A 20,188-nucleotide genomic window follows, 5' to 3' on the forward strand; every position below is an offset into this window, starting at 1 on the left:
GGCGGGGCCGGCGTGGGGGCGTGGGCTGCCGGAGGAGGCAGGGCCTGGAGGCGTGGGAGGCGGGGCCAGCGGACGCAGAGAGAATCACTCACTGGGCAGGCGGGAGATGGGGCCGGCGCAGCGGGGCGGGGCCCGGAGGCGGGAGAGGCGGGGCCGGCAGGCGCAGGGAGGGACCCTCATTAAACAGGCGGGAGGTGGGGCCGGCGCAGAGGAGTGGGGCGGGGCCTGCGGAGCAGGCGGGTCCCTGAGGCCGGGGAGGCGGGGCCAGGCCAGAGCTGGGACAGTCCCTCAATGGGCAGGCGAGAAAGTGAGGTCGACAGAGTGGAGCGGGGCGGGGCCGGCAGGAGTAGGAGGGGTCGGGGCCGACTCAGAGGACCCGCCGGCTATTTGGTTCTGTCCCAGGTGGAGGTGGCCTGAGGCACTTGGTTCCCTCTGCTCTCGTAGCTCTGGCGGAGTCTGCGCGATGGGAGACGCGGAAAGGCCGGAAGCGTCCAGGCCCCAGCAGGAGGAGGTAAACATTGCTGCTGCTTCCTCTCCCGCCCCCAGTCACGACTGGCCTCTAGATTGCGGGTTGCGGCGGGGACCTGCAAGGTGCAGGAGCGCTGTGAGAAATTTTATTCATTGCCTTCTGAAACCTGGTGTCGGCCCGGCTTCGAGTCGTCGCTGCAGACGGGTTTCGTCTTTTCGAGCGCCCGGGAGGCAGTCCCCGGGGAGGGGTGAGGAGCGAGCCGGGTTTCTGCTCCACTGCTCTGTTCCGGGGCTACCCAAAGGCAATGCTCTGAGACTTCAGACCGGGGCAAGGCGCTCCCCCCTCCCATCCTTCCCTGTTCTGGAGCCCTAGCCGGGGAAATTGAGGCAAGGGCCGAGGACTGGTGGCTCTGCTAGAGAAATGCATGCCATCTCTGGGATCGGTAAAAGGACTTGAAAGGATGCCTGTGGAAATTGACACAGGTGGATGGGGTGGAGATGATAGGTAGAATGGCGTCGGGAAATCCTCATTAACAATGAAATGATCAGGTTAGGAGGCCAGTTTTCTCAGACCCGGCTAAACTAGCTGTGAATCTTTGGGTATCACTATCTTCGTTTATATGGTGGAAATGATACTTCCTTCACAGAGAATTAAGTAAAATGCTTTATGCAAAGTGCCACAGAAGTTGTGGGTGCTTAATAAAAACCTTAGTTAACGTGTTCATCTTCTCTGCTTCTATATTAGTAGAGGTATATAGCAACAGTAAATAAGCTGGGATTCATTAGATTGTAGGGTTGTAGGGTAGTTCAAATTGTTGCACTATAATTTTCATACCCTGTTATTCTGTAAATACTTCTAAACCTGTTGCTGTGTGTGGTATCTGATTATTTTAATAGAGTTTCAGTTCACAGAGACACTTGCTTGGCCCTACATTTCTTCAGAAAGTTGTAGATTCCAGATTTGGGATTTTATTTTATTTTGACTTTGTAAACATTTAGTAGCTAGTTAACAAATTGTAAATAGCCCTCAAACTTTTTCTTCCCCTCTTGAAACAAATATATTTAGTACCAATTTCCCCACTGTAATGGGACAACTCAGATATTTTTGTTTGTGCTAGTAGTACCAAGACTTATTGAGATTTAAGACCTGGAAGTTAATTTTTATTTATTATCCCTATCTTGATACAGACCCACAAAGACAGAGGCAGTACTTTAGATATAGAAATAATTTTAGTGAGCACCTCTTCCACAGTTTTTAACTCGAAATGCAAGGGTGCCTTAAGTACTTTTTTTCTCTAGATATATTGGTGCAGCATGGGCCACCTGCAGCAGAATCACCTGGAAAACATTGTAAAAAATGTAAATTACTGGGCCTATGCCCCAGATGTAGTGAATCAAAATCTCTTGGGATGGGTCTGGGACTCCATTTTTAACAAGCACTTCAGGTGATCCTGGTACACATATTTTAAGAACACTGCCTTGAAGAGTTTATACCTTGAAGGGGGTTTATGGCTCTCCTGAAGTTTGTAGACTTTGTATGTGCAGCTGTGAATCTCCTGATAAAGGGGGTTCAAAGTTTTTATAGTTTCTCAAAATTAACTATCATTAATCTAATTGATAGTCCCTATTTTCAAGGTAAGAAAGTTTAGGCCAGAAAAGATGAAATGATATGCCCAGGACCACACAAATCAGTAGCAGAGCTAGGTTTAAAACCAAGCTCTCATTCCTAGGCCAGTATTCCATCTGTCTTATTAGATTTGGTGGGAATAGGAAAATGAAAACACCTACAAATAGTGTATGGCTCTGACAGCATCCAAATATTCTACTTCACCTGAAGAATAGGAGAGAGGTGAAGGCAAGCAAATGAAAGTGGTGAAATTGGAGGTGGATGGGAGGGAGGGGCTGTGTAGAATGCCAGCCTAGATCAGAGCAGGGTGAGTGCTAGCTGGGGAATCTTGATCTAGATGGGTGCCCTAGCATGTCCTAGTAACTCTTGGGACCAGGTGACCAGAAACAGGAAGCACCATTCTGAAAAAGATGGTGGAATGTTGCCAAGGAATGACGATGAGAAGCTATTTCACATTCTCACTTAACACTTATGCAGTTACAACAAATTTATTTGTCTACTTCCGGTCTTACCTGCTGTCCAATCCTATTTACCACTGCCAAATTAATCCATCATTAAACCTGTGCCTCCGTGTCACTCCACTCAAATAAATACTCCCAAAAGGGTCTCAGTTCCCACCAAAACCTGCCCAGCTCCTCAGACTGGCAAAGTCCTGTTCAAGCAGCTTTTTCACGCTAACTGCCACATCTTAATTCAGGCTGTCATTTCTACCTCTGAAATCGACACTATAGTTGCTACCAAAATCTATGTTTTTTCTTTTCTCATTTAACCTACACAGGGATGTCCAATTTATCTTTCTCATGGCATCCCAATCCATGTTAATTCCTACCCAGAAACTCTCCATGACTCTCCATAGGAATGATTTTTTTTTTTGGCCGTGCCGCGGGGCTTGTGGGATCTTAATTCCCCAACCAGGGATCGAACCCGAGCCCTCAGCAGTGAAAGTCTTAACCACTGACCACCAGGGAATTCCCAGGAATGATTTTAAACTGTGCTCCACAATGAATGCCTGTGAGGAGAGTTGAAGTCTCAGCCTCCCAGCCCCCCAGATATTTGAAAATCTTTGGCCCAGAAAACTCCAAACATCTTAGCCCAATTGAAATCCACAGTGTAGATCCTTTCTGTCTCATCTGTTGATCCTTGCTTTAGCCAAGTCAGGTCACTTCTACCTTTGCTTTACAACCATTTCAGCCAGTTTTAATCCCAGCTGGCTCTTCTTCCATCTGCCCTTTTTCTGTGAAGAGAGATAGTCTGCATTCTCAGCTGTGCTGCTGCTGCTCTATATGTTCTCCCTGAATAATCACATCCATCCTCTTGGCGACTACTCATAGATCTCCACTGAATTAGGAAGGAGGGAGGTAGTGCCTCTGCCTACTACCATAGTGTTATATTTTCAGCTGCCTTCTGGATATCTTGAAACTTGAGCCCATTATCTTTTTTATTGACCAAAGTGATTTTTTTTTTTTTCGGTACGCGGGCCTCTCACTGTTGTGGCCGCTCCCGTTGCGGAGCACAGGCTCCGGACGCGCAGGCCCAGCGGCCATGGCTCATGGGCCCAGCCGCTCCGCGGCATGTGGGATCTTCCCGGCGGGGCACGAACCCGTTTCCCCTGCATCGGCAGCGGACACGGCGCCACCAGGGAAGCCCGACCAAAGTGATTTTTAAAAGGCTTTTGTGTTTGTAACTTGTTATGGCTTGGGTTGGTGGGGGGAGTTAATTCAAATTAAGCTTTTGTTAAACATCTAATGTGAGAAGTAAGAGTTTTTGTCTGATTCAGTTATTCTCCAGGTGCTGAGCACTTTGAGTCTCTTATTTCTCATTTTGATCATCCAGTTGTTGGAGCTGGAAACCTCAAGGGCATCTTCAACTCTTCCTTATCCTGTTGTCCAGAATCCAGATTTTAGCAGGAATTATTAAATCTACTTTTGAATATCCCTTAAATCAGTCTTTTGTGTTTCTGGAGCTGATATCCTCGTTCAGGCAAGAGATGGATAGTGCAATAATCTTTTCATTGTTATCTCCACCTCCAATTTCTCTTCTAATCTAGCCACATTTCTCCAAAAGTGATTATAAAACAAATCTGATTCTGTTCCTTACCTGATTAAAAACTTTCAATTGCTCCCAGTAGACTGCATGCTAAGGCCAGATGCCAAAGTGTTATATATCAAAGCAGACCACTTTGACCTGCTCCAACATTTTCAAAAAAATCAACATCTTAATATCCATTTAAAATGCAAAAAATAGGCGCATCCCCCTTAACCTCAGATAAAGCTTGGAGATGGAGTACGTATTTTAACAGCTGAAAGTTAAAAAATGTTTCGTTTGCTTCTTTTTGTCAAAATGATGACACTGAGTAAAAAAGAAATTGTCAAAATAGTTGTATCAAATGGCGACAGGAAAATAGCTATGGCAAAATTCATATATATTTACATTCAATGCCCTTGCATGGTTTAAAACCTGGGCCAATTTTCCAAACAAAATCATAAGTACAACACTAATTGATAAAATTGACTTTTGTCTATTTTATTAGTATAATTTTTTAAGCTAATATATATAACTTATATATATTATTATATATAATAAGTTAATTAAGTTAATATATATAACTTATATAATAATATAAGTTAATAATATAACTTATAAGTTATAATAATATTATATATTATTATATAATTAATTACATAATCAAATATATTAATAATTAATATATAATTATATATTGTATATAATTAATTATATTAATTGTTAATTAATTAATATATAATTAATATAATTATATATAATATGATAATATTATATTATTGTTATATATTATATATTAATATGTATAAGTTATATATAACATATATTATATATAATAAGTATAAATAATAAGTATAAAATAATAAGTATAAAATAAGTATAAAATAAGTATAAAATAATAATATAACATATATATTATTATATATAAGTTAATTAAGTTAATATATATAACTTGTATAATATAATAAGTTAATTAAGTTAATATATATAACATATATATTATATATAATATATTATATATATTATTTTATCATTACTTATAAAATCAATGGAATAGTAAGTCTGTTTTGATGAACCCATCACTTTAAATTGGTGTATAGATGATAGTTGAAGATTTATATCAAACTTAGTAAAGAATTACCTCGCGTATTTTTCAGAAGTTCTCTTAATTCACTACTGGCCAATTCTGTGGATTTATCAACCCTGTAAAATATGTGGATACCCGTAGCATTCAAAATGCATATGGCTAGTATGCTGCTGTCTGATGCACTCACGTACTTCTGTTGCCACCAGGATCAGCTGTCTTTATTTCCAGTGCTGTTTATACCAGTAGTACTTGTTTTGTAATGACTAATTAATTTATTCATTTTTGAATTATTTATTTATTTATTTATTTTATTTTTGGCTGCGTCTGATCTTAGTTGCGGAACACGGGATCTTTTGTTTTGGTGCGTGGGCTCTTCGTTGTGGCATGCAGGCTTCTCTCTAGTTGCAGTGCTTGGGCTCTGTAGTTTGCTGGATGCGGGCTCAGTAGTTGTGGTGCGTGGGCTTAGTTGCCCCATAGCATGTGGGATCTTACTTCCCCGACCAGGTATCTAACCAGTGTCCCTTGCAGTGGAAGGTGGATTCTTAACCACTGGACCACCAGGGAAGTCCTGTAGTGACTGTAATTTAATTAAATATGTGGAAACTAGTAATATGTGAGTATGAAAAGAAAGTTTTTTCTATGAAAACTTAAACTGAGAGCTTTGGAAAATTCAATAAACATGAATTATTAACAAATTCTGTAGAATTAGATGTAAGCAAACAAGTATAAAAAGATTGGGGAGAATCATAAAAGAGATAAGGATTTTGCACTGAGATTGCGCTACCCTAAGTGTGTTAAAACTAGAAAGTATAGGTGTTGCGTTGTGCTGTCGTAATGTCAGAAAGTCTTGGGACTCCAATCAGTGTGACAACGACAACGTTTTGGCCTTATAGCAGAAGATTAGCAAATAAATGTAAATGTTTTAAGTGAAATCAAATAGTTTAAGGCATATATACTTTTCTTGTGATTCCTTAATTTAACCAGTTTTCAACTAACAGTTCTTAACTTCGAACAAGAGAGCTACTATTATGTTATTGTTACTATTAGCATTATTGTTTTTTTCCTTTTTGGTTGGTTTTGAAAAAAAAATCTTGGGTCACGCCTGAAAAATAGAGACAAATGTTTACAGGGTTTTTGTTGTTGTTGTTTTTAACTGCCTGTCTTTAATCTCGTGTTATTCTTCAGTTAAGCAGAGATAGCTAGAGAAACTTTCATCTGAGTTCATCCAAAAAAAAAAAAAAGGACAACCTGGAAACACAAGTCCATGCATTAGTGGCTACCTTTCTGTATGGTATAAAACATTTCTGTCAGTTACTGTTATTACTGTTTTAAATTATTAAAAACATTTATTATTTTTAATTGAAGTATAGTTAATTTACAATGTGTTAGTTTACAGTGTACAACAAAGTGATTCAGTTATACATGTATATGTATTCTTTTTCAGATTCTTTTCCATTATAGGTTATTACAAGAGATTGAGTATAGTTCCCTATGCTATACAGTAGGTCCTTGTAAAAACACATTTTAGAGTGAAATTTTAAATCTAATGTTTGTGACACTAGAGGAACCACATAGTTCTTAAGAGCACACTTGGAAAAGTCATTGTGAAGTGTTTTCTGCCTTTCTGGTTTATCTTCTTCTGTCGTCCTCCACATACCATAAAGTCCAGATATAGAAAGTTACTTCCAATTCTTAAAAATGTCATATGCCATCATGCCTTTTTTCATATTGTTTTTTCTTCTAAAATATGGGTTCTTAGCCCACATCCACAGAGAATACCCTGCAGAGCCTAGAACTTTGGGATGTGTGGTTCTCCTGACATTGTTTTAAAATGTGTGTGGATTTTTCTTAGCTTCAGGAAAATAAGCAATATGTAATCTCTAACCCAGTTCAAAAGTCTATGTTCGTGAAAGCCCCTCTCTTTACGTGGCAGTATCTCCTAATTCAGCTTCTTTTCTTAACAACCCTCCTAATTACAAGTGATGATGATCAGATTAAATGACTTGCCTAAAGACATGAATAATACTTTGTGCTTATTGTAAGTGAACACAATTTTGTACTTTAATGAACAGTGTAGAGTGAAATATGGTCATTTGGTTCACATTCTGCCGTAGAGGCGGCAATTTCCAAAGTGTTGATTTTCAATCTTATCTTTACTGTCTTATCATTCACCTGTGAAATACATCCTCATCAACAGCACACTTCAATGATCTCATTATACATAGTGATTTTAACCTGGTAAAGGAGAAGGCGAATGCATTTTGAGAAAGTTTTACTCTGAGATTTCTGAAGCTTGCACCAGTTAAAAATCACTGCTTTAAGCCTTATCGGTTTGGCTGGTAAGATCCAAAGGATCACTTTGGTTCTTTCAACTTTATTTATAATGAAATCATTTTTATTTTTCTTGCTTTTTCCTAAAATCAAATTTGGTGATTTCCTCCTCCTGTCATTTCACTGGTTACATCAGTACCATTTGTTAAATTAATTTTGCTTAGTAGGAGATATTTCAGTTGGCCCTTGAATAACCTGGGGGTTAGGGGCACTGACCCTTGGTGCAGTTGAAAATCCACATATAACTTTTCAGTTGGCACTCTGTATCCATGGTTCTGCACCCACTGATTGTCAACCAACTGTGGATGGAATAGTATTGTAGTTTTTATTGGAAAATATTCACATGTAAGTGGACCTGTGCAATTCAAACCTGTGTTGTTCAAGGGTTAATTGTAGTGTTTACTCTTTTTAACTTTAGTTATCTCACTGTTTTGAATTCTGGTTTTTAGATGTAGGCTGGCCCTACTAGCTGCCATCCATACATATGTATGGATGTAGTTTAAGGCAAGGCTTTGAGTTCAGACCTATCTCAGTTCTAATCTTATTTCTGCCACTTACCACTTGTGGGATCCTGGGTATGTTATTTATGTACTTCAAGACCTAGTTGTCTCATCTGTAAAATGGGAATACTGTTACTATTTGACTGACTTGTACAGATTAAGCAGAATAAGGTATATAAAGCATCTGTGTGGTGACAGTTCAAAAGCAGCCTCAACACCGGACCCAGAGGACATGGTCTTATGTGTATCTCCTGTTCTAGAGCCTGGAACTGCAGTGTCAGGATCTTACGGCTTTTTTGAGATTGCAGAGCCCTCAATGGCAACACAAACAAACAAAAAACTTGACCACTTCCGTTTCAAAAATTTGCTTAAATATTTGTGGAATGAATATTGAGTAAGTGCCAGGTACTATGCTAGGCTCTAGGGATTCCACAAGTGTAAAGTTGGTTTTTGCTGTTAAGAAGCACGGTCTAGAAGAGACTGTAGAGAAGTAACAGGGAATTAAATTGCAGTGAGCTATGTGCTATGTTAGGCACCTAATCCAGGCCTTTGGTGTAGTGGGGGGAGGAAGAGATGTGAGGGCACTCAGAGGAGGCTTGCTTTGAGTGGTTATTAGGTTATTTCACTAATGTATTGTGGTCTTATGTTAAATTTTTAAAAATCTAAAGGTATCCGGTAATCTGAGCACAAGGTAAAGAGAAATTAACAGCCCATTCACTTACTTAGCTAATGTTTATTGATGTTACACTTGACACAGTACTCTGGGAACACCACAATATATAAAAACTGGTCTCTGCTCTCTTGCTGATTATTAAAAAAAAATACACACACACACACACACACACACACACACACACACACACACATATATGGCACTGTCCCGTTTTAGAGTGCCATCCTCTTTCCAAGCAGTATGTATTTAGGTGTGTGTTTCTTACTTTATCCCATAGAGCTTTGAGACAGCCCCAGTGAGACCATATTGCAGTAAAGGAATGTTAACATGTAAATAGCAAAAACCAATTGGTACATGGGAAGGGTCAGACAAACAAAGGCTACTAAGTTTTTGGTAAGGAGTTTTCAGGTAAGTATTATAATTTCAGTTAATATTAGAAAAGAAAACATTAAAATTTAAAAAGTAGCTCATAACAGTAGCCTATTCATGCCAGCATTCTGTCTCTGTGAGAGGCACTGAAGGGGCATTTTGTCCACAACTTTAGAAATTTGTCCACTGTGACGTTTATGGGTCTAATTTTATACTTATCCTCAAAGTAACAATAATGGCAATAATATTTTGAGAGATTACTATGCACCAGGCTCTGTTTAAAACACTTTTAATCATCACAATTAACCTCTAAGGTAGGTATTATTTTACTGATGAGGAAACCAAGGCTCAGAGAAGTTAAGGAACTTCCTATAGCCACACAACTAAGCAAACACCATTAACCAGCTACCACATAACAGTAAGGATTCAAGCTGGGGACACTGGCTCCCAAAATGATGCTGTCTCCCGAAGTTCCCCAGATGTGTGTTTAGATGTGAATAAAGAGGAAATCTCTCCATAAAATGGGTACTTGTACTTTATTTTTCACAGAAGTTATCTTCAGATACCAACGAAAATGAAGCAAAGTCAAATGAAGAGCCACTCCTAAGAAAAAGTTCTCGCCGATTTGTCATCTTTCCAATCCAGTACCCTGACATTTGGAAAATGTATAAACAGGCACAGGCCTCCTTCTGGACAGCAGAAGAGGTAAGTAGCAGCACCGTCATCAGCAAACATGTTCTCTAGTGCAGTGTTCACATTTTCTGTTGCAGGACATTAAAAATGTTTAACTTACATTATAAGGTACATTGAATAAGATCAGTTGTATAAGATAATGTTTGAAATACAAATACTATTTGTACTAAATAGTACTAAGTACTAAATAGTACTAAATACTATTAGTACTAAATAGTACTAAATACAGGGTTCTGCAATGTTTTGTGTTTAGATTACTGTCTATAAACATGTTTTCTGCTGCAAAAATGTCATCTCAGTCTGCCAGAATTTTACCTCCAATATATTTCAGAACGTTTTCCATTTTTAAACAGAGTTTTGGTTTGCTGTGACCAAATAAGACTAGTCTTTACTTATGGTTAGTGGAATAAATAAAATTGCAGCCATAGCTAAAGCATGAAATAGTGAAAGCCTTAGAGACCCTCCTTTCAGATGAGAGGCTTATCTGATGGTGCAGAAGGAGCTGTCACATGGGGAGTTTGCCTGGGCAGGGCACTCACTTCTGAGGTGCTGGCCTGAATTCACAGTGCTCCTCCCAGCCTGGCCCTGCCCTCAGCCACATCAAACCTGGCACAGCTGTGCCCACAGACAGGACAGCTGTGGAATGTTTTCTTGTAGTGTGGCAATTTCCGCCTAGGAAATGAGTTGAACACAGCAAATCAGAAGATCCTCGCTGGTTTGGTAAAAGGGCAGTCGGTCATGCAAGCGGTTGCTCCATAGTCTGCAAATAATCATTGTCTTCATTTTTGAATACGATGGATGATGCCTGTATAGCACTCTGTTCTCTGTGTGTGCATGTTTATCTATATAGATAGATATATCTACTTGTTTAGATATATTTGGATCTGTCTGTTTATTTATCTGTTTTTTGAGAAATTGACTCTTTACATATGCTGTTGAGAATGCAGACTCTGGAACCAGGCTGCCTAGGTACAAATCCTGGCTCTACCTCGTACTAGCTGTGCCACTGGCAAAGTTGCTCTGTGAAACCTCTCTGTGTATCCTCATCAGTAAATTGGGCTAATAGTACCTAGTTCTGGTTGTTAGGATTAATTAGATGTGTAGAATGTTACTTGGCATTTAGCAAGCACTAAATAAATGTAAGCTATTATTTTACACAGAAGGGGGGAGATTTATACTAGAAATCAGAAGGCGCCAATTTTTGAAGCTTCTGTTACATTGATTTTACCCACCTACCCATCTTTGTTATTTTATATTTGTTAACGTTATTAACATCTTTGTTATATTGTAGTTGGCATGTAGAGCAAAAAACCAACCCAAACCCAAACTCAGCATTTTCAAATTGGGCCATAGTGCTAGGCACACCTGACTGTCTCTAACTGTGGTTTTTAGAAAGTTTTTTGTGAGATGTGGTTAAGAGAACAAACAGAGTACATAGGTGGCTTTTTCATTCATCATATTAAAAAAGTACTTGTGATACCTGGGTTTTTTTAATTCATCAAAAAATTTCTTACATCTTTTAGGAAATGTAATATGTGTAGTACTATGACTTAAAAAACACTAATTTTTAAAAATTAAAATATAAATTTAGTACATGTTTTATAGACAGCTGATAGAAAGATTCAAATACATAATTGGGAAGTCAAACACATTTTTAGTTCCACATATTATTCATTTAAACAAATTATGTAAGTTACAGTTTAATCAACTCTAGATTTCATTGTTTTATCAGTGATTTAGCTTTATTCCTAAATATGCCTGATCATCGAAGCCTTGATTCAGAAGATAAAAGTTCTGGTGTTTGGGTTTTTTTTTCAAAGCTACCCAGGCAGTTCTGTTAACCAGTAGTTTGTAATCAATCTTTAGATTGTAAAATTGAGAATTTATTCAAATGAGATAAAGCTGGGCGAAAAGTTTTACCTTTTAGGAATGGAAAATGACTAATGTAGATAAGTTTAATATTTAAGAGAGAGCATATTGTAATATTAAAATTTAGTATCAGGAGTATAATACACAAAAACCAGGAAGATGTCAGTTAAACCCAAGTGAACTCTTAATAGAATAGGACATGATTTTTAGCTTACATATTTTAAAAGATGTATACAAATATTTCCTCTCTGCTCCATTGTATCCCCAACATTTAGCACAGTGTCTGGCATGTAGTTGGTGCTCAGTAAACATTTAAAAAATAAAGTAATGAGAAAAAGGACTTTGGAAAAGAACACAAATGATTGAAAGGATGAAACTTTAGTCTTTTTTTGGAATGGTGAAAGAGATTAGGGCTTTGTTAGAATAAATAAAAGAAGGACAAAAGACAATTACATATTTCAAATGTTTATGAGGTTATTATGAAACATACTTAAGAGATCTTCCTGAGACAAAATGATATCTACAAGGTACATTTAAAGACTATTTTACAATTGTAAATTTCACCAAACTCTAGAGTACATTTCTATTAATTCCAAGGACTAGTTCTAATAAACATTTTCCAAAATATTTCTATTTCCAGAGGAAGCCATATCTATAAATTGTTTTAAAAACCAGATTGTTACGTGCCTGACATTACTTCTGGGTATAAAAGTAGATTAGTCAGCAGTAAGGTAGCAGCTACAATTGCTTAACAAGTGCCTAGTTATCTGTCTAACACAATGGTAAATATATATAATATGTTAAAGAAATGGCTGCTGAAAGGCATTAGTTTATTCACCTCAGTTCCTTCTTGACTGTTTCTACTCTCTCCCCATTTTGCCCCTTCCTTAATTGCTTCCAGATTTTGGCTTTCCCCCAAGCTTTATTGATATAGTTGACATATAACATTGTGTAGGTATAAAGTGTACAACGTATTGCTTTGATACACTATGTATGGCAAAATGATTACCACCATAGTATAAGCTAACACCTGTATCCCATCACATAGTTACCATTTCTTTTTTGTGGTGAGAATAGGTTAATTTTAATATTTTGAAAGGACATCCTGGCCAGCTTCTCAATTAGCTAGAAGATAGATGTCTTCATAATGTTTTAATTTTGTTCTGTTCCTTTGTAATTTTCTTAGTTTGAGCTGCTATAATAATATCATAGAGTAGATAGCTTGCAAACAACAGAAATTTATTTCTCACAGTTTTGGAGGCTGGTGATTCTAAGATCAAGGTGCCTGCAGATTTGATATCTGGTGAAGGCTTGCTTCCTGTTTCATAGACAGCTGTCTTCTTGCTATGTCCTCACATGGCAGAAGGGGCAAAGGAGCTCTCTGAGGTCTCTTTATATGGGCACTAATGCCATTCATGAGGGTGACCTAATCACTTCCTAAAGGCTCCACCTCCAAATATCATCACATTGAGGATTAGGTTTCAATATGGACTTTGCGGGGACACAAATACTCAGTCTATAGCAAGAATGATGAAATTTTTTTCTTTTTCACATTTTACTGCCAATGAGATGTCCCACCTTAACTTTGAAATGGAAGTCAGTTTTCCATACTTTGAGAAGAATTTAAGTTAAAACTTTCGAAAATCTTTTTATTTCAGGTTGATTTATCAAAGGATCTCCCTCACTGGAACAAGCTTAAATCAGAAGAGAAGTATTTTATCTCTCACATCTTAGCCTTTTTTGCAGCCAGTGACGGAATTGTGAATGAAAATTTGGTAAGATTTTTGTTTCCACTTTTGTTCTCATTCAGCAGTTAAATGACAGTAATGGTGGTAAGATAATCAGACTGAGTCTGAAAAATGATGTCTAAGAAATGAACTTAACTCTTGAGAACATTTTTTCTGATGAAGTGTCAGAGGCAAGGATACATTTCTGTTATTTGACCCCCCAAAATATCATGAAATCAAGCATATTGTACCAATCAAAACTACTTACAAGACATAAGCATGAGTTTGATTTTACCCTTAGATAGTAATCCTAATAGAGAACCTGCACCTTAATAATCTTTCCAGAGCTCTGCCATGGAGCACTGGGTCTGGCTTCCCATTTTTAAACTTCTATTATGGTTGGTTAGAAGACATGCTTTCTTATTAAAAAGAATGGGAAGATGCAAACTTTCATTATAAGCTTGTAGGGGCTTCAGTAGATCTAATTAAGGTCAATTCTACAAAGCAAAATAATCATTTTTGGTAGATGTTCTAAAGTTTATTTGGCTTTATAGGCAGTATCTCCACCTAATAGGTCAGTTTATTTAATTGCTTAAGAATATAGTATGCAACTAATTGTGGAGGGTTGATGGATTAAGTAGTACTGCTTAAAATAATTCATAAGGTCTTTCTGACCTGTCTGTGGCATGACAGGTGATTTTTAAGTGATAATTCTGATGTCCAGATTCTGATTTGCAGTGTTTAATGAGAGCCCATAGAATTGGATATATTTGTTTCCCTTATCTTCTTAGGTGGAGCGCTTTAGTCAGGAGGTGCAGGTTCCAGAGGCTCGCTGTTTCTATGGCTTTCAAATTCTCATCGAAAATGTTCACTCAGAGATGTACAGTTTGCTAATAGACACTTACATCAGAGATCCTAAGAAAAGGTATTACTGCTGGGATTTTATTTACAAAGGTTTATCCTATTGCTTGATTATGTTAATATTAAGGAACTAAATATTAGGGAAAGATTATTCAAATGTGGAAGTTTAGGAGGACAATATTTTCTATTGCTTAATAATGTGTTAGATTAAAAAAAACTTGTATAGGACCAGTAAATCTTTGGATAGTATATCTTAAAAAACTGTTCACACACTGTTCTGTTTAGAAATTAAATATTCTGATTTAGTCAATTTTGTATAAGACCAGATCCAAAGCACTAATTTGAGTTTTACTTTCACTTCTATATTTTATGGACATGCAAAAATACAGAAAAACTACAGGTCTGTTGCATACCATAGAATTGCATAGAATCAAATATAGTCTGATTAAAAACAAGTAAATTGGAGATTCCCTGGTGGTCCAGTGGTTAGGACTCGGCGCTTTCACTGCTGAGGGCCCGGGTTCAATCCCTGGTCGGGGAACTAAGATCCTGCAAGCCGTGTGGCGCAGCCAAAGATAAAAACAAAAAAAAAAAAACAAAAAACCAAGTGAATAACTTTGCCATTAATCTTTTGTTTTTACAGGGAATTTTTATTTAATGCAATTGAAACAATGCCTTATGTTAAGAAAAAAGCAGATTGGGCCTTGCGATGGATAGCAGATAGAAAATCTACTTTTGGTATGTAGCTTTAATTTATATATGATCAAATTAGCCTTGGGTTATACAATGCTATTTTACATGGTGTAGTATCACTATTCCTAAGAATTAATTCGAAACTGGTGAAAAATAATCTAAATCTATTATCTATTCTGTTTATTAAATTGAAAGTTGAAAGGTTAAATGTCAGCGCATAATTACAGGTAAATAAGAATCAGTCACATAGACTCTGACAAGAATATTAGAGCAAGACTATATGCTTCCAGTAATGTTTATTTTCCCTAAAATAAAGCAAATCAAAGTCTTAACATTTTTCAGGGAACAAATATGTAAATTAGTGCACTCAACTAAGGCAAGAAACAGTTTGCAATAACAGGCTTATTTTTCACAGATAAGTTAAACGCAAACACCCTTTTGGGTGAGTTGAGATCCAATAACATTTTTTTACGGAAGCGATTAACATTGTTTCTTATAATATAAATATTTATTACATTTAATTAAAATATTCAGATATTTAATTTAAATAGCTCTAAGTACCTTTCTTATTTATTTTACAATTGGTTGTCTTTACTTTCTGGTTTTATTCATCATGTGGGGAAAGAGGTCTCAAAATTTTTGGTCTAAGTACTCCTTTGCACTCTTAAAAATTATTGAGGACTGGTTATATCTATTGATATTTTCGTATTAGAAATTAAAGCCAAGAAATTTTCAAAATATTTAATTATTAATGCATATTAAATTAACAGTAATAACCCATTGCAGTTTGAAATAAATAATGTATATTTATGAAAAGAAACACTGTATTTTCCCAAAAAATTGGAATGGCCTAGTTTTGGCCATTCCATTCTCACTGGAATGAGAATGGCCTAGTTTTTTATTTTTGCAAATCTCTTTAATGTCTGACTTAATAGGAGGATAGCTGGATTATATCTGCTTCTGCATTCAATTTGTTGCAGAATGTTGTTTTGGTTGAAGTATATAAAGAAAATCCAACCTCCTTCAGATATGTAGTTAGAAAAAGGAGAAGTATTTTACCAGGCTTTTCAGATTGTTGTGAATATGTTGTGTAGCCTTTGGAAAACACCACTGTATATTCATGACAGAATGATGGTAAAAAAGATAAATAGTGTCTTGTTATTACTATGAAAATAGTTTTGACTTCACAGACCTCCTGGGTCTGTGGATCTCCAGGGATCCCTGGACCACACGTCAAGAACCAGTGATGTAGTGTAGGATATGGGCAAGATGTAGTGTATCAGGGAAGAAACATATATGTCTGCATTGCTTTCAGTTCATTTCAAGAATGAGAAAAGCAGTGATTCTCAGTGTGCATAAAATCATCTGGAGAATTTGTGGAAAAATCCTGCCAATTCCTGGTCCTCACCAGAGAGTGATCTGCATTTTATACCCAGCTGATTTTCTCACAAGTGGATTGAGAAGCACATTTTGAGAAACATTGGCTTTAGAGAAAAACAAAGGGAAATGTCAAGGTGTTCAATATGCACTGAAAAGATTAGCGTGGATAGAAAATGATGGACAGGCTCACAGAAAGCATGTCTTTCATGATACTACCAAAGAAGTAACCTAGAAATAGAGAAAATAGAGGAGGGTGGCAGTCATCCTGTGACAATCTGCTTAGTTTTTTAAAAAAGTGAGATATACTGCTTAGTTTTTTAAAATATCTTTAAAGAACTTTAAAACATTAAATATATAGATTCAACCTTAATATACGTAATGAAATTACATTTCAAACATCAAAATAAGTATGAGTTACACAATCTTATTGCATTGCATCATAGAGGTTAGCTGTATCTTAAAAATACATCCTACTTTCCTATCTCTAAAATCATGAGGCCTTTACAATTCATTATAGCTTTTAGAAGAAACGTTTTGGAACATTTGTAGCTCACATCTATTCTTGAAAATTTGTAAAATTTAACGCTCATAATCCTTTAATCTTCTCCAAAAAGAATAGCCTTCTATAATTATTTCTGTTATGATTTTCATTCTGTAGCATTCATGTGAATGCATAGAATAGTTAAAATGACAATGTTCCTCTTATTCAAAGTTTGTATAAAATTATAGTCTAGTTCCCTTATAGATGAACATTCACATGACATCACATTTATGTCAATTAAAAATGAATCAATTATACCTATTATCTTATTAATAGCAAGATGAAAATATAGTAATCTATGTTAAATTAATGATAACTCTCCATCCTAAAACAAATAAGTCACTAGTCTAAAGAGCTATTTTTGTTTTCAAAAGGGTCAACAGAGCATAGTGTTCAAACATACATGTATGTACATATTGCATTCACAAACACGTACCTGCAAAAAAAACCCAAACAAACACGTACCTGCACTCACAGGCATGTGTGGTGCACAGATATATCACCTCTTTTTTTGCGTGTGGAAGGCTCTCCTTTGTCCACATTCCAAGACCTGCAGGAGTCCAGTGTTGGACCTAAGACCTGAAGTTGACATACCTTTCTGCTCTAGTAGGTAGAGGTGGCAAACTTCCTCCTCTGAAGACTTGGCCGCAGCACTAACTTGTTGATTGTGTTTCTTGGCAAAACAGTTGTGATATTATTATTAAAAAATATATGTAAAGGTATATATTATACATATATAAGCTTGAAAATGTCTGCAGTATATGATATTTCAGAAAGTGAAACTATTTTTTGTCTCCCAGGGGAAAGGGTGGTGGCCTTTGCTGCTGTAGAAGGAATTTTCTTCTCGGGATCTTTTGCTGCTATATTCTGGCTAAAGAAAAGAGGACTTATGCCTGGACTTACTTTTTCCAATGAACTCATCAGCAGAGATGAAGTAAGGAATGAAGTATTCTTCTACTTATATTTGTAATCATAGCTGCTGTTCATTTATTTTTCCTTCTGCTGAAAATACTTACGGTGACACAAATATCCTGTTAATTAAAATAAAACAGGAAGTCATTTCTTCCTTGGATTTTAAGACTGTGTTTTCTTCCTACCTCTCTTACTGTTCCTCCTCAATCTCTGCCCATCCTTATGTACCAATGTACTCCTGGGTTCCCACTTTGGTCGCTCTCCTTCCCTATACATGACCTCCTGGCTGATCTTATTTATTCCCATGGAATCAGCTGCCACCTAGATGCTCATAACAATTAAAACTTTATCTGTAGCCTGGTTATTCTTTCCTGAGCTCCAAACCCATAAATTCAAGTGCATGATAGACGTTTTCTCCTGGAAGGCTCCACAGATATCTCAAACCTAGTATCAAGCTCATCATCTTTCTCCTGAAATGTGTTCTTCCTGTTTTCTCTGTCTCATTGAGTGCCTCTACCTTCTACCCAGTCATACGAATTTGAAATTTGGGAGTCATTTTAGATTGCTTCTTTTTTTTTTTTTTTGCTATATCCAGTCAGTCATTAAATCTTGTCTCCCTCTGTCTGCAACACTCTTTCCATCTTTTCTACCATTTTTGTTTTCATCTGTTGATTACCTTCTCACAAGTTGCCACTTAAAACTTTCCTACCCCAATTAGGTAAAACTGACCACTCTTTGCTCTATGTATTCCTCTGAAACCTGAACTTGTCCCTACCTTAGAGTCCATAACATGTATTGCACTTCTTTTTTTTTAACATCTTTATTGGAGTATAATTGCTTTACAATGGTGTGTTAGTTTCTGCTTTATAACAAAGTGAATCAGTTATACATATACATATGTTCCCATATCTCTTCCCTCTTGTGTCTCCCTCCCTCCCATCCTGCCTATCCCACCCCTCTAGGTGGTCACAAACCACCTAGCTGATCTCCCTGTGCTATGCGGCTGCTTCCCACCAGCTATCTATTTTACGTTTGGTAGTGTATATATGTCCATGCCACTCTCTCACCTTGTCACAGCTTACCCTTCCCCCTCCCCATATCCTCAAGTCCATTTTCTGGTAGGTCTGTGTCTTTATTCCCGTCTTACCCCTAGATTCTTCATGACATTTTTTTTCTTAGATTCCATATATATGTGTTAGCATACAGTATTTGTTTTTCTCCTTCTGACTTACTTTACTCTGTATGACAGACTGTGGGTCTATCCACCTCACTACAAATAACTCAATTTCGTTTCTTTTTATGGCTGAGTAATATTCCATTGTATATATGTGCCACATCTTCTTTATCCATTCATCTGTTGATGGACACTTAGGTTGCTTCCATGTCCTGGCTATTGTAAATAGAGCTGCAATGAACATTTTGGTACATGACTCTTTTTGAATTATGATTTTCTCAGGGTATATGCCCAGTAGTGGGATTGCTGGGTTATATGGTAATTCTAGTTTTAGTTTTTTAAGGAACTTCCATACTGTTCTCCACAGTGGCTGTATCAATTTACATTCCCGCCAACAGTGCAAGAGTGTTCCCTTTTCTCCACACCCTCTCCAGCATTTATTGTTTCTAGATTTTTTGATGATGGCCATTCTGACCGGTGTGTGATGATATCTCATTGTACTTTTGATTTGCATTTCTCTAATGATTAATGATGTTGAGCATTCTTTCATGTGTTTGTTGACAATCTGTATATCTTCTTTGGAGAAATGTCTATTTAGGTCTTCTGCCCATTTTTGGATTGGGTTGTTTGATTTTTTGTTATTGAGCTGCATGAGCTGCTTGTAAATTTTGGAGATTAATCCTTTGTCAGTTGCTTCATTTACAAATATTTTCTCCCATTCTGAGTGTTGTCTTTTCGTCTTGTTTATGGTTTCCTTTGCTGTGCAAAAGCTTTAAGTTTCATTAGGTCCCATTTGTTTATTTTTGTTTTTATTTCCATTTCTCTAGGAGGTGGGTCAAAAAGGATCTTGCTGTGATTTATGTCATAGAGTGTTCTGCCTATGTTTTCCTCTAAGAGTTTTATAGTGTCTGGCCTTACATTTAGGTCTTTAATCCATTTTGAGTTTATTTTTGTGTGTGGTGTTAGGGAGTTTTCTAATTTCATACTTTTACATGTAGCTGTCCAGTTTTCCCAGCACCACTTATTGAAGAGGCTGTCTTTTCTCCACTGTATATTCTTGCCTCCTTTATCAAAGATAAGGTGACCATATGTGCATGGGTTTATCTCTGGGCTTTCTATCCAGTTCCATTGATCTATATTTCTGTTTTTGTGCCAGTACCATACTGTCTTGATTTCTGTAGCTTTGTATTATAGTCTGAAGTCAGGGAGCCTGATTCCTCCAGCTCTGTTTTTCTTTCTCAAGATTGCTTTGGCTATTCGG

General features: G+C 37.0%; 1 protein-coding gene across 2 annotated transcripts in view; it reads left to right on the forward strand.

The window, feature by feature from the left end:
• The first annotated feature begins 263 nt into the window (after positions 1–263).
• Positions 264–20,188, forward strand: part of RRM2B (ribonucleotide reductase regulatory TP53 inducible subunit M2B) — a 37,870-nt gene continuing 17,945 nt past the window's right edge. Inside the window, exons 1-6 of one of the 2 annotated variants that reach the window (XM_067711593.1) lie at positions 264–511; positions 9,627–9,782; positions 13,298–13,414; positions 14,158–14,291; positions 14,871–14,965; positions 17,642–17,775. In XM_067711593.1, coding sequence (XP_067567694.1) covers positions 464–511; positions 9,627–9,782; positions 13,298–13,414; positions 14,158–14,291; positions 14,871–14,965; positions 17,642–17,775 — 684 coding nt within the window. In that variant the 5' untranslated portion in view covers positions 264–463. Of the gene's footprint in view, positions 512–576; positions 717–9,626; positions 9,783–13,297; positions 13,415–14,157; positions 14,292–14,870; positions 14,966–17,641; positions 17,776–20,188 lie in introns of those variants that run through there. The other variant, XM_067711594.1, reaches the window with a different exon arrangement.

This window comes from Pseudorca crassidens, chromosome 17 (genome assembly GCF_039906515.1).
Source record: "Pseudorca crassidens isolate mPseCra1 chromosome 17, mPseCra1.hap1, whole genome shotgun sequence".
Classification (NCBI taxonomy): domain Eukaryota; kingdom Metazoa; phylum Chordata; class Mammalia; order Artiodactyla; family Delphinidae; genus Pseudorca; species Pseudorca crassidens.